The 14,258-nt window shown below is 44.1% G+C and overlaps 1 protein-coding gene across 1 annotated transcript; it reads right to left on the bottom strand.

Annotated features, from left to right (window-relative positions):
* Positions 1-351: 351 nt before the first annotated feature.
* On the bottom strand, positions 352-14,258 carry LOC137348141 (glucose-6-phosphatase catalytic subunit 1-like). The gene is made up of 5 exons (XM_068013396.1): positions 13,951-14,258; positions 9,644-9,753; positions 9,419-9,524; positions 4,938-5,053; positions 352-2,037 (listed from the first exon to the last, which is right to left on the bottom strand). The coding sequence occupies exons 1-5, from the start codon at positions 14,187-14,189 to the stop codon at positions 1,526-1,528; spliced, it is 1,083 nt and encodes a 360-aa protein (XP_067869497.1). The 5' UTR covers positions 14,190-14,258; the 3' UTR covers positions 352-1,525.

The following is a 14,258-nucleotide window of genomic DNA, read 5'->3' as shown; positions in this document are numbered from 1 at the left end:
CGGGAGTATAGGGCCTGGTTATCCCGGCATCGTGTTCCGTGGTTGGCCGCTGCCGCTCCGATCTTCCACCCTCACCGCCCCCCCGCCATGCAGACCGACATCGGGAGGGGAACAAAATTCAGCCCAGAGAGTGTGTGGAAAATTAGTGGACCAAACATCCTCATCTACTCTCGGGGGCCTTCTAGCATTTAACTACAGAGTGAGATTAACAGAAGCCTAGGAACCGATCTACAGCCTATACTCTCAGCTGGGGATGTACATGGTGCTGGGAAATTAAAGGAGTAAAAGAAATTAATATAAAATAAAAATACCACAAAAAATTAAAATAAACGACAGACAAAATAGCATCAGTGCTTTCAAGGTATTTATCATAATAAAACCTTGAAAAAAAAACAATTACTCAAAGATGTACACAATGAAAAAGAACAAGATGGCGGCAAATTGATAATCTGGCTAACTGCTCTTCTAAAGCACTTAACAGTTGTTTTCTCTATGATAAAAATCACCAATATAAAATAAATAGCTATCCACCCACCGTCGGAAAAAACACTATATCCCATTGCACAGGTAGTGAATTTGAGACATGTACTTTCTCAAATCCTTTCCTTACAGAGCAAGTTTTGAAGAGTTGGATCCTGTCAATTTGAGGACCTTGACCAGGATTATCTGGTAATGAGCAAGGTGTTCCTCTTATCCAATTATTTGTGTCAAACGAGGAAATTCGAACTTGATGGTATACAAGCAATATATCCTTTTGTTCCCCCTCCCTGACTCAGACTTCACAGGAACCAATATGCCTCCAAGAACATATGCAATTGGCCCTTCTTTCATAAACATGTAGATTGAGTCTCGGCAGGATATTTGACATGGGGTGAGTCACGGCTTAGTACAATCCTGTCCTCACCCACCCATTCATTCTTGCCGTACCGGCCATCAGTCAGGAGCTGGAACCCTGGCTCTTGCTCGGGTAAAATCAACCAACTCAACATAGAATAGGGAATTGTACATGAGAACTGTCTGTAACACACCATGTGTGCAGTTTCTCACTGGGTTATCAGGGGTGCTCCAAGTGTTCCCTTTAAACAAATAGCTTTATTGACAAGGAGCCCATTGAAGGTAAACATCACAGTACAAAACATGACACTTTACGCTCTCATTGTAACATATAGCAATATGCAGTGTGACTGATTTCTAGAGGTTTCACTTGGATAAATGCAACGCAATACTGGATTACAAAAGAATACAAATGGGACTGCAATTAAAAATGTAATTGTTGATCTATGATGTAAGCAGTTCATTCTCAGGAAACCTCTGGCACATGCAAGTTTTCTGGACCATCTGGGTAAGTCACATGTCTAACAAGACCTCCCTGTTCCATGGAACCTGCTAGCTTTGTGGTTTTTTCATGTTGGTTGAATTCAGATTCTGTCCCAAAGTACAACAACTAACCAAAGTTAAATTGATTTGATTCTGAGAGTGACTGCACTATATGTCCCTATTGTACAAATATTTCAGTTCTAGATATCTATAGCACTTTTTTCTCTTGTTGGTTCATAATATGCGATGCAGAGAATGGGATGATTGCCACGGCTGCCAGAGGCACTGCAGCACTTTTACAGAAAGACAATAAATAAAACAGAAATTCCGTCTGTGTTGGAGGCTTCACCGAGTCAAACAGGTGCAGGATGATCAATGACGCCACAATGCAACTTAGTCTGAAGCTGAACTGCTGGCCCCTCTTTCCTCTACAACTTTCCGCATAAATAGGGGAGTTGAGAGCTAATCCCAATCCAAACAAGGCTCCCATATTCCTGACCAGACCAGCAAAGGGTGTGCTGTCGATGTGGACCCACTCTGCTTGGGCACACCATCTCTGGGCTTTCTCCACTGACCACAGCAGATCCACTCCCAGCACTTTCAACAGCAGGTAAAAGCCCAGAGCAAAGGAAAACAGGAAGAGAGTGATCTTCAAATACTGCTTGAGAGTTGCGTTGTAGATTGCATTAATTCGACCAAACACTTCAGCCACAATCAATCCTGAACACAAAATAGGACAAAAAGTTAACACTGTGAATGTAAAGACCAAAAAGAGTTTTGATACTAAACACACGTGGGACTCTTCCAGTTACTGACATAATTCATGATGAAGGCCATTTGAGAAATGTATATATTTGATGGGTTGTGCTGAACCTAGTTGATCTCAAGTTAGCTAACGTCCTTTATCTTTAGCAGTAAAAATTGCATTGAATTTGTGCCTCATCACGTTGGTCAGCAAAATGTAACTAATTCTTTACATACAGTGAGTTACTTTGAAGTGCTTTGCTCTTATGTAGCCCTGTCTCATTATTTAAAAGATCTGACAAACAAATTGGACATTCATCTCATTGTTATCTGTTTTTGATGTTATTGACTTAACAATCTAATAGAACAAATACTAGAGAAAAGCTATATCTGGTTTGGGACAGGATCAAAAGTTAATTGAATCAGGGTAGTTAGAGATCATTAAACAGGCAAATTGGCTGCACTGCTGTTGTGACCAAGTTATCAGATGGTGCAAGCAAACTGTTAGAATAAAGGAGACGCAAGAATAGATACATATTCTGGAGTATCTATTTGTTTCATTGCTTTTAGGGGTCAGGCAAAACTTTTGAAGGGCTTGCCATCAGGAGAAGTAGGACAGAGTCCATGGTAGATTGTGATTGTCCGGGGAAGAAGTGGGTTTAAAGGTTGAATGGGTGACCTTGTTCCATGTTCTCTTATGTTCTTATTTATAGTAAATGGATTGGAACAGTTGGAAGGCTGAGTCTTGCTGAGAGAGACCCTTTCTGGTTCTTGCCTTATTACGGCATATTGACTATTCACAGTAGCTTAGTAAGCTCACCCCATTGTTTAGTGAGTTAAGGCAATAGATAACTGAGCCAAACAAATCAGGGAAGGTCCCATATTCAGTCCCTAATCTGTGATGGGCGAACTGACCTCAGGTGAGATGTCATTACTTAGCTTCAGTGTCCTGTATTAAATCAAAGGAAATTGGCCAGGGTTCCTGCTTCTGCTTGAGTGGTAGTATATGGATGGACAGAATGGAGCTCAGGTTGTGATGTGGCCTACAGTCAAAGCTCATTGTTTAAGCTCACAAGTTAAGAATGGCCACTTTGGGCCAGGTACTAGTGGGTCTCCAGTGCCCATGGAACCCCATCCCAGCAAGGAGCTCACACCTTCAGGAAAGGAGAAAATTGACAGTAAAAAGAAAAGGAGAGATAACAATCTTATAAAGCCAAGCCCCATGCATTGGATAAGGCTCAAGAATAAGTCCTTAGAACAGTCAGAAGCATATTCATACCCATTATTTCAATCTTCATAAAATATTTCCAGAAAGAATACTGTAACACTTCTTTCTATAAGTAATATCTCAAATCAATAATTACAGATTTTTTTTTGTTGGTGGGATATCAAGTTGGACAGTTGTGTAAAGATCCTACAATTCAAAATAAATAGTTTGATAACTGCATAAAAATAGCACAAGAGAATCTTACGCAAGCACATTAATCAGAGCACTGGCAAAGGAAGTTAAATCAGCATGTGCTGAGTCACTGGGCACGAGTGGGCTGCAGCCAGGACAAGGGTAAAGAATGGCTTGTCTACCAGCTTACTGGAGGGCGAGGTCACATACCAGTCCTGCTTTGGGCAACTCAGATGAGAACCTTGATGGGGAAGCATACAGGAGGACACTGATCGGCATGCACACCAAGATGTAGATACATTGGCTGGCCTGCCTGACAGCCTCCTGTCACTATCAAGGAGCATGGAGAGTCCGGTTCCAAACTGGCAGAGGGTATCGTGCAGAGCTTCCCCTCCCTGTAGCCTCTGCCCTATCTCCCTGTCATGCTGCGGACTCAGAGGCACTGCAACTACAGTCCCTGTACCTGTTGCAGCCTTTGTGTGGACTGGTCACTTAATTCTCTACCCTCCCTGTGAGGATGCAGCAACAGTCTCTGGCAAATCCAGGAACTCATCACAACCCCTCAAAAAACACTTCAGAGTACTTCCAGACACTTTGCAATAGCAGATGTTCTTAGAAATCAGTTTACCTGTAAGTTGGGTGCCTGTCCCTTTAATTAACACTAGTGTTGGGCCCCTTTTCCAGCTGACTACCTGATCTTTGGTGATTGATGTACAAATTTGTACATCAAATTAGGACAATGAAATCACATCAGCCAGTAGGGCTGTGTGGGGTCAGGATAGCACTAGTTCAGCTGCCTCCAGCGCACACAGGGGATGCTTACACGGGTGCCTTTCTCAAGATGGCATGCTGTACGGGCTGCACCAGAAGTGGCTGCCAGCGCTGTACATCTCCCTGAAGGGGGATCGGCTCGATTAGCGCAGCTGGAATTTGCACCCATAAACTTTTATCAGCATGGATAATACTGTTAATTCTCCTCACAATGTCATATAACCAGTTTCTTGAACTATTGTGATCTCAATTTTACACCATCATCTGTGAGTCAAAAAAAGATTCTGAATAACCCAAGTTTGCTAACTGCATTTCAAAGGTAGTTCATCGGCTGTGAAACACTTGGGAACATCCTGAGAATGTGATAATACACTGCAATTTCTTTCTTAATTGTAGAGGGGAGAAGCAATTCCAATCACAATTACAATGGCAGCTGAAACAACTTGGCAAAATATTTATCTGCTAAATCTTGGTAGTCAAGAAGACAATAATTAAACAATGGTTGTACTTTGTAAATATAAGCTTGAAAATTTCAAGCTGAACTGTCCTCATGAGTGCAGTAGTACAACCTTCATCTCTGTGCTGGTTTAACAGAGATGTTGACCAGCTTTAAATAAGCAGAGTGGAATTTTGTATAAGAACAGTGCAGATTGGATATCATGGTCTCTCAGTGATGCAGGAAGGATTAGCAAGTGCTTCCACTGACCTGAAATGACCCCCAGGAATACTTGATGGGGGAAGTGAGCAGCCACAAACACTCTAGATGCACAGACACAGACCTGAATCACCCAGAAGACTCCCCATAGTAAAGCACGGAGACACCTGAAATAGTGAGGGCAGTGATTACAGCAGATGACAACATAACATGATCATTAGGAATTAACTGCACATACTTGTAAAGTATCTAAACAGCACATACTACCAACATAAATTGTTCTTGTCAGATAACAATTCTTAACCAATATTCAGTTTTATGTCTAGTCATGATGTTATTAAATGCTCCAGTTGTTTATAAGGTGTACACGATCATACTGACATAGGGGGAAATTTCCTTTCTACCTTAGGAATGCCCATAGGCCTACTATTTTATCTGCAGCCTGGAGCTTGACTCCTAATCACTTTCCAGAACTTGCAATGTTAATATTTAATGAACTCAGAGTAAGATGGGCCTCAGTTTGTAGCTTGTGTTTACAGTCTGTGCCAGCCAGGAAGCTGATATTCCAGTGCCTTACGAAGCCAACGTTGCACTGCTGGAGGTGCCACCTTCCAATTAAGATGTGAAACTGAATTGCCATTTGCCTGACCTGTTTGTTTGGGTGGATGTAAAATATCTTGTGACATAATTCTCAAAGAAGGTTGGAGAATTCTCCTGGTGTTTTGTTCAACATTCACCCTCAACCCATGTCACCAAAATGGATTAACTGGTCATTCATCCCATTTACTGTTTGTGGGACCTTGCTGTGCGTGAATTGGCTGCCATGTTGGTCTACAAAACAACAGTGACCACACTTTAATAGTAATTAATTGACTATGAAATGCTACCAACAGAGAGGCCATGAAGGGTGTTTGAGACCAGGACACTGGACTCATTTAACAGACAGCTAGATAATTTAATTACTCATATTTTACAGTTACAGCAACTAAATCAAATACTGACTACTTAAAGAACAAAAGGTGAAAAAAATTATTCACTCCCTGTGAAATCTTTTGGGCCTCCTTATCTCGAGAGACAATGGATACGCGCCTGGAGGTGGTCAGTGGTTTGTGAAGCAGCGCCTGGAGTGGCTATAAAGGCCAATTCTGGAGTGACAGGCTCTTCCACAGGTGCTGCAGAGAAATTTGTTTGTTGGGGCTGTTGCACAGTTGGCTCTCCCCTTGCGCCTCTGTCTTTTTTCCTGCCAACTACTAAGTCTCTTCGACTCGCCACAATTTAGCCCTGTCTTTATGGCTGCCCGCCAGCTCTGGCGAATGCTGGCAACTGACTCCCACGACTTGTGATCAATGTCACACGATTTCATGTCACGTTTGCAGACGTCTTTATAACGGAGACATGGACGGCCGGTGGGTCTGATACCAGTGGCGAGCTCGCTGTACAATGTGTCTTTGGGGATCCTGCCATCTTCCATGCGGCTCACATGGCCAAGCCATCTCAAGCGCCGCTGACTCAGTAGTGTGTATAAGCTGGGGGTGTTGGCCGCTTCAAGGACTTCTGTGTTGGAGATATAGTCCTGCCACCTGATGCCAAGTATTCTCCGAAGGCAGCGAAGATGGAATGAATTGAGACGTCGCTCTTGGCTGGCATACGTTGTCCAGGCCTCGCTGCCGTAGAGCAAGGTACTGAGGACACAGGCCTGATACACCCGGACTTTTGTGTTCCGTGTCAGTGCGCCATTTTCCCACACTCTCTTGGCCAGTCTGGACATAGCAGTGGAAGCCTTACCCATGCGCTTGTTGATTTCTGCATCTAGAGACAGGTTACTGGTGATAGTTGAGCCTAGGTAGGTGAACTCTTGAACCACTTCCAGAGCGTGGTCGCCAATATTGATGGATGGAGCATTTCTGACATCCTGCCCCATGATGTTCGTTTTCTTGAGGCTGATGGTTAGGCCAAATTCATTGCAGGCAGACGCAAACCTGTCGATGAGACTCTGCAGGCATTCTTCAGTGTGAGATGTTAAAGCAGCATCGTCAGCAAAGAGGAGTTCTCTGATGAGGACTTTCCGTACTTTGGACTTCGCTCTTAGACGGGCAAGGTTGAACAACCTGCCCCCTGATCTTGTGTGGAGGAAAATTCCTTCTTCAGAGGATTTGAACGCATGTGAAAGCAGCAGGGAGAAGAAAATCCCAAAAAGTGTGGGTGCGAGAACACAGCCCTGTTTCACACCACTCAGGATAGGAAAGGGCTCTGATGAGGAGCCACCATGTTGAATTGTGCCTTTCATATTGTCATGGAATGAGCCTCAGGGTAGACGCGCTCGGCCAGCTTCTGGAGCCTGTTCAGAACGACTCGAGCAAAGACTTTCCCCACTATGCTGAGCAGGGAGATTCCACGGTAGTTGTTGCAGTCACCGCGGTCACCTTTGTTTTTATAGAGGGTGATGATGTTGGCATCGCGCATGTCCTGGGGTACTGCTCCCTCGTCCCAGCACAGGCATAGCAGTTCATGTAGTGCTGAGAGTATAGCAGGCTTGGCACTCTTGATTATTTCAGGGGTAATGCTGTCCTTCCCAGGGGCTTTTCCGCTGGCTAGGGAATCAATGGCATCACTGAGTTCCGATTTGGTTGGCTGTATGTCCAGCTCATCCATGACTGGTAGAGGCTGGGCTGCATTGAGGGCAGTCTCAGTGACAGCATTCTCCCTGGAGTACAGTTCTAGGTAGTGCTCAACCCAGCGGTCCATCTGTTTGCGTTGGTCAGTGATTATGTCCCCCGATTTAGATTTGAGGGGGGTGATCTTCTTGATGGTTGGCCCAAGAGCTCTCTTCATGCCATCATACATTCCTCTGATGTTTCCAGTGTCTGAGGCCAGCTGAATATGACTGCATAGGTGTTGCCAGTAGTCGTTTGCGCAACGCCTAGCTGTTCTTTGTGCAGTACTTCTGGCTGCTTTAAGTGCTGCGGATGTTAAATCGCTGGGGGCTTTCTTGTAGTTCAACAGTGCAATGCGCTTAGCGGCTATGACAGGTTCCAGCTCTTCATTATGAGATTGAAACCAGTCTGCATTTCTCTTCGCACTTTTGCCGTAGGTGGTCAAAGCTGACTCATAGATGGCGTCTCTGATGTGGGCCCACTTGGTCTCAGCATCCCCTGTGGGAGTGTTTTGAAGGGCTGTTACAAGTGAATTTAGAAATTTTTGTAACAGCTGTGGGTGAGAAATTCTGCTCGTGTTGATGCGCGGGTGGCCCTTCTGCTTGGAATGATGCAACTTCTTTGGTCTGAGTCTAACCTTGCTGCACACCAGGGAGTGGTCGGTGTCGCAGTCCGCACTGTGGAAGCTGCGTGTGATTTGAACACTGTTTAAGGCGGCTCGCCTTGTGACAATGAGGTCTAGCTGGTGCCAACGACGTGATCTTGGCTATGTCAGAACTATGTGTCCTGGCCTGTCGGAAGACCTTACACAAATCAACGATTCTCGGAAGACCGCCATCATTAACAACGAGCTCAGTAGATTCAATGTGGACATTGCAGCACTTCAGGAGACTCGCCTCCCCGCGAGTGGCTCTCTAGCAGAGCAAGACTACACCTTCTTCTGGCAGGGCAGGGATCCTGAAGAACCAAGACAGCATGGAGTGGGCTTCGCCATCAGAAACTCCTTGCTCAGCATGATAGAGCCTCCCTCAAATGGCTCGGAACGCATACTGTCCATCCGACTGCTCACCACCTCTGGTCCAGTACACCTACTCAGCATCTATGCTCCAACACTCTGCTCCGCACCTGAAGCTAAAGACCAGTTCTATGAACAACTCCATAACATCATTAGCAGCATCCCCAACACCGAACACCTATTCCTGCTGGGGGACTTTAATGCCAGGGTTGGGGCCGACCATGACTCATGGCCCTCCTGCCTTGGGCGCTATGGCGTTGGAAGGATGAATGAGAACGGGCAGAGACTGCTTGAGTTGTGTACCTATCATAACCTCTGCATCACCAACTCGTTCTTTCACACTAAACCCTGTCACCAGGTTTCATGGAGGCTCCCTGTGAAATACTCTCCTAATATTTGGAGTGTTTGTTGCAGTTAAACTTTAAATATAACTTACAGCCTTTCATGTGATTTCTAACAGTATCTTTTGTTAATTCTTTCATGGGATGTGGGCATCACTGTTGCTAGGCCAATTCAGAGAGCAGTTAGGAGTCAACCACATCACTGTAGGCCAGATCAGGTAAGGACAGCAGACTTCCTTCCCTAAAGGACATTAATAAACCAGATGGGTTTTTAACAACAATCAATGAAGCCATTACAGAGGCTGGCTTTCAATTCTGATTTTCTTTTTTAAAACTCTACTGGCTGACATTTGAACCCACAACGCCAACACATTAGCCTAAGCTTTTTGATTACTAGCTCACTAACAATACCACTACACCACACCTTTCCTCTAATGAATGTAGCTCAAGTTTTGGTAGGCTTCATAGCTTAGCAGCCTCAAATTCATCAGTGTTAACAGATTCAGTGTTTCAGAGACTCACCAGTTTTGGATGCAATGCTGCTTATTCTGAAGTGTGCTGGTCAGAAATGCTGTCACCATCACATACCAAACCCCAGCTGATCCCATGGTATGGCCCGAGGGGCTTCCTGAAACGGACAAGATTTGAGGTCAATTTTACATCATCAGGAATGTAGAAAAAAGTCTAATCCATTATTTTTTAAGATCTGCAGTTTCTATTGTTGGAAATGTGTTGGTTTCTCAGTACCTGGCCCGGTTTCACAGGTGATTGGGTATTGTTCTAACACTGGAACAGATGAGTTGCCATAGTAGGAAGTTTCATGAACCCACCAGTAAGGTCTCTGACCAAATAATATCCTGCAAAGGAGAAGAAAAGACATTTTGGAAGAAAATAGATTTAAGTATATATATTTGGATGTCAAATAATTTCTGATTTTTCACTCAAAAATTTCACTAAACTAATACAAAGCATGTTAGAACCTAATAACATGGAACATTTGCTAAAGATTTACACTGGAATATCTAGAAAATGCTGATAAGAATTGCTTTTTAAAAGTACATTGAACAATGAGCTGAACTCAGCAGTTGGAGCTATTGTACTTAGGGACCAAGAGCCCCTTGTTTGCTGACTCCTAATTACAGTGACACTATCTCGGAATGTTGCCTTGGTCTTGTTAATTAATGATTCCTGTTTATTCATCCTGTAAAATATCTTTTAACAAAATGCATCCATATCTTTCACCAATACAGTTCCTAAATGTTACTATTCAAACAAAGTTAAGTGAGTATAGATGTGGCATCAGAAACCTAAGGGTTCATTTGTTCTATGAGTGTGACATTAACGTAATTCAGTTTCATTTCCCATCAATGCTACAGTTATATTGTCACTTAAGCCTACTTTGAGAATTGGGGCCTGCCTGAGTTTGGCTTTAATCGGGACAAACCTGTATCGGTAAAAATTGGTAGATTTGTAATGTAACCACATTCTAAATTAATGCCATGCAGGTTTAGCTCTTTTAAATAAAAGTAGAGCGCTGGGATGGTGAAAGTAAAACAGTTCGTACAGGACAGTCTGGAAAACACTCGTTCCGAACAATTTTCTGAAATCTCACTTCTTTTTAACCCTTCAATTTTCTTCCCTTCCATCCTGAGGAAAGTGATTAAGTGGGGCCCCCTCCGACCTCTCAACCTTGTGATATTCTTCAAGTGATGGTCAGTGGCAGTATTGAACCATGAGACACCAAAGTCTTCTTCTCTTATTCAGCGTCCAGACAAATGCAATCACTTTGGATGCATGTACTGCTAACAACAACTTTATATAGTGCCTATAACATAGTAAAACATCCCAAGGCATTTCACAAAATTCGATACTGAGCTGCATGGGGAGATATTAGTGCAAATGAGCAAAAGATTGGCCAAAGAGGTAAGTTTTAAGAAGCACCCTAAAGGAGAAGATAGAGGTAAAGAGACAGAGGGGTTTAGGGAGGGAATTCCAGAGCTTAGGGCCTCATCAGCTGAAGGCATGAAATCAGAGATAAGCAGGAGGCCAGAATTCGAGGAGTGCCGATATCTCGGAGGGCTGTGCAGCTGAAGAGGATTTCAGAGATAGGGAGGGGGCAAAGCCATGGAGGGATTTGAAAGCAAGGATGAGAATTTTAAAATTCAGGTATTGCTAAATCAGGAGCCTATGTAGGTCAGCGAGCAGACGGCTGCCGGGTGAATGGGACTTCATGCGATTTAGGACACGGACAGCTGAGTTTTTGATGGCCTCAAGTTTACAGAGGGTAGAATATGGAAGACCAGCCTGGAGTGTGTTGCAATAGTTAAGTCTGGAGGTAACAAAGATGTGAATGAGGGTTTCAGCAACAGATGTGCTGAGGCAGGTCAAAGGCAGATGATGTTAAGGAGGTGGAAGTAGGCAGTTTTAGTGATGTTGTGGATATGTGGTCGACAGTTCATCTCGGATCAAATATGACACTAAGGTTGTGAACAGTCTGGTTCAGCCTTAGCCAGTTGCCAGGGAGAGGGATGGCGTCAACGTGCAGGACTGGATGAGCAAAAAATTGCTCCAACTAAATATTGGGAAGACTAAAGCCATTGTCTTCTGTCTCTGAGACGAGCACTGTGCACTAGCCACCGACTCCATCCCTCTTCCTGACGACTGTCTGAGGCTGAACCAGACTGTTCTCATCCTTGGTGTCACATTTGACCCCAAGATGAGCTTTTGACCACAGATCTGCTACATCACTAAGACCGTTTACTTCCACCTCCATAGCATTGCCCAATTCCGCCCCTGCCTCAGCTCATTGCTGCTGAAACTCTCATCCATGCCTTTGTTACCTGGAGACTTGACTATTCCAATGCACTCCTGGCTGGCCTCCACGTTCTACCCTATGTAAACTTGAAGATGTTCAACAGTCTGCTCTCCATGTCCTAACTTGTCCCATTCAGCCATCAGCCCGTTGCTCACTGACCTACATTGGCTCCCGATTAAGTACTACCTCATTTTAAACCTCTCATCCTTGTTTACAAATCCCTCCATGGCTTTTCCCTCCCTATCTCTGTAATCTCCTCCAGCCCTACAGCTCTCCAAGATAACTGCATTCCTCCAATTCCAGCCTTTTGAGCGTCTGTTGATCACTCCACCATTGGCGGCCGTGCCTTCAGCTGCTAAGATCTAAGCTCTGGAATTCCCTCCCTAAACCTTTCTGCCTCTCTCTACCACTCTTTCCTCCTTTAAGACACTCCCAAAAACTTACCTCTTTGACCAAGCTTTTGGTCATCTGCCCTAACATATCCTTATGTGGCTCTGTGTTAACCTTTGTTTGATAATGCTCCTGTGAGCACCTTTAGCATATCAAAGGTGCTATATAAATACAAGTTTGACAATTTATAAAGAGTGGAGGGGTGGAGGGTGGTGATTGTGAGGCAGAGTGGGTCATCAGCATACATGTGGAAAACTGACACTGTTTTTGGATGAGGTCACCAAGGGACAGTGTGTAGATGAGAAACAGGAGGGGCCCAGTTCAGATCCTTGGGTTGGGGGACACAAGAGGTAATGTTCCAGGAATGAGAATTGAATCTATTGCATGTGTTTCTCTGGCTACGACTGGATAAATAAGAATGAAACCTGGCGAGTGCAATCCCAATCGACTGGATGAGGGTGGAGAGGCATTGGAGCAGAATGGTGTGGACAAGCCTGCAAATGGCTGCAGACAGGTCAAGAAGGACAAGGAGGGATAGTTCACATAGGATGTCCTTTGTGACTTTCATAAGAGCTGTTTTACTACCATGGCAGCAGCGGAAACCTGAATGGAGTGATTCAAACATGGAGTGGGGGAATGATGGGCACAGATTTGGGAGGCAACAACACATTCAAGGACTTTGAAGAGGAGAAGGAGGTTGGAGATGAGGTGGTAATTTGCAAGGATAGAGGGGTCAAGGATTGGTCTTTTGAGAAGAGGGGCGATGCCAGATTTGAAGGAGAGGAGGGCAGTGCCTGAGGAGAAGGAAGTGTTAACAATATCAGCTAACATGGTAACCAGGACGAGACGTTGTGTGGTCACCGGGTCAGTGGGATTAGGGTCAAGGGAACAGGAATAGGATTCAATCCATCCTTCAGTTATTTTCAAATTTAAAAATGTGTTAAAATAAGAGATATTGATTGATCAAGGGTACAAGTCCTTCATTTTTTTAAAAAAACGACTTTATGATGCAGTACTGTATCTCTGGGTTTTATATTTCTTTGGGTTCACAATCTCACACAACCTCTGAATGAAGTGTCGCCTGCATGTTTGGAAGAGTTCCTTTTCAATTGAACACAACACAAAGGTCAGCAAGGTTAGAATTTTGTCAATTGTGTATGAGAATACGAAGTGCAAACATACAGTTGGCTTGGTTCCACAAAGGTTCATCAGTAAACACATTAGTTGGTGTGGTACTGAGTTAACAGGCCAGAAAGGTCGTGGCTTGAAATCTTGATCTACATTGTATTGGCTGGTCATCGCGGAGGGAGTCTAATGTTATAATTGCCCTGAGAAGTAAGGGAAAAAACAACTAGAGTACGTCATGGAAAGTACTCATGTGTAAACATCTGATGAGGACAGGATTCGGTAGTGATGCACCCCATGGTTGAATTACCATTCTATCCAGAAGCAGCCCAGAGGAGGTCAGCACTTTCAAAAGAAGAGAGGAGAAATTAGGAGGGACATATAAAAATAGGGCTCAGCAGTCCTGTGAATCCTTCAGATGACAGTGGAGACTGACTCGCCAGGGGCTCAGCTGGCTAGGCCAGTGAGTACCTCAGCCATGCAAGCCAGAAAGGGCCCAACATTCATTGAGGCTAAAAAGCTGCACAGCCAATCTCACAAAAATGAAAATTTGATGATAAACAAACCCTTTACAAAGATCAATTTGTTCCTGTCTTGTAATTAGAAGTGGAACCATTCCTATTTTACATAGGGATGGTTCTTGGAAACATTTAGCCTAATTTTGAGCTTTTGCAGCTAATAGAATATATATATATACATAGATTCTTTTTTCTAGGAATCTTACCATTTAAAGATGAGGTTGAGCCAGTCTCCAATGACTGCCACCCAGATGAGTTTGATGCCCACCGCTTCACACAGGTGGAACCAGATGGGGAAAAAAACAAAGAAAGTGTTTCTCAGGTCCGCAGCAAAAGAGATAAAAGTGAACCAGCTCTGGGAGTCCTGGTAATTCATCTGTAAATACTGCACCAGTTCTACCCCAGAGCTGTGGAGCAGGTCCATCCCAGCATCCATTCTCTGCATCTTTGGGAACTTCAGGTAACCTCTCTCACAGTCTGTCCCTTTTCAAGATTAGCTCTTGTCTGCTCCACT

This window comes from Heterodontus francisci, chromosome 33 (genome assembly GCF_036365525.1).
Source record: "Heterodontus francisci isolate sHetFra1 chromosome 33, sHetFra1.hap1, whole genome shotgun sequence".
In the NCBI taxonomy this organism is placed as follows: Eukaryota; Metazoa; Chordata; class Chondrichthyes; order Heterodontiformes; family Heterodontidae; genus Heterodontus; species Heterodontus francisci.
The sequence above is the reverse complement of the archived record's forward strand: the minus strand, read 5'-3'. Positions and strand labels throughout refer to the sequence as shown.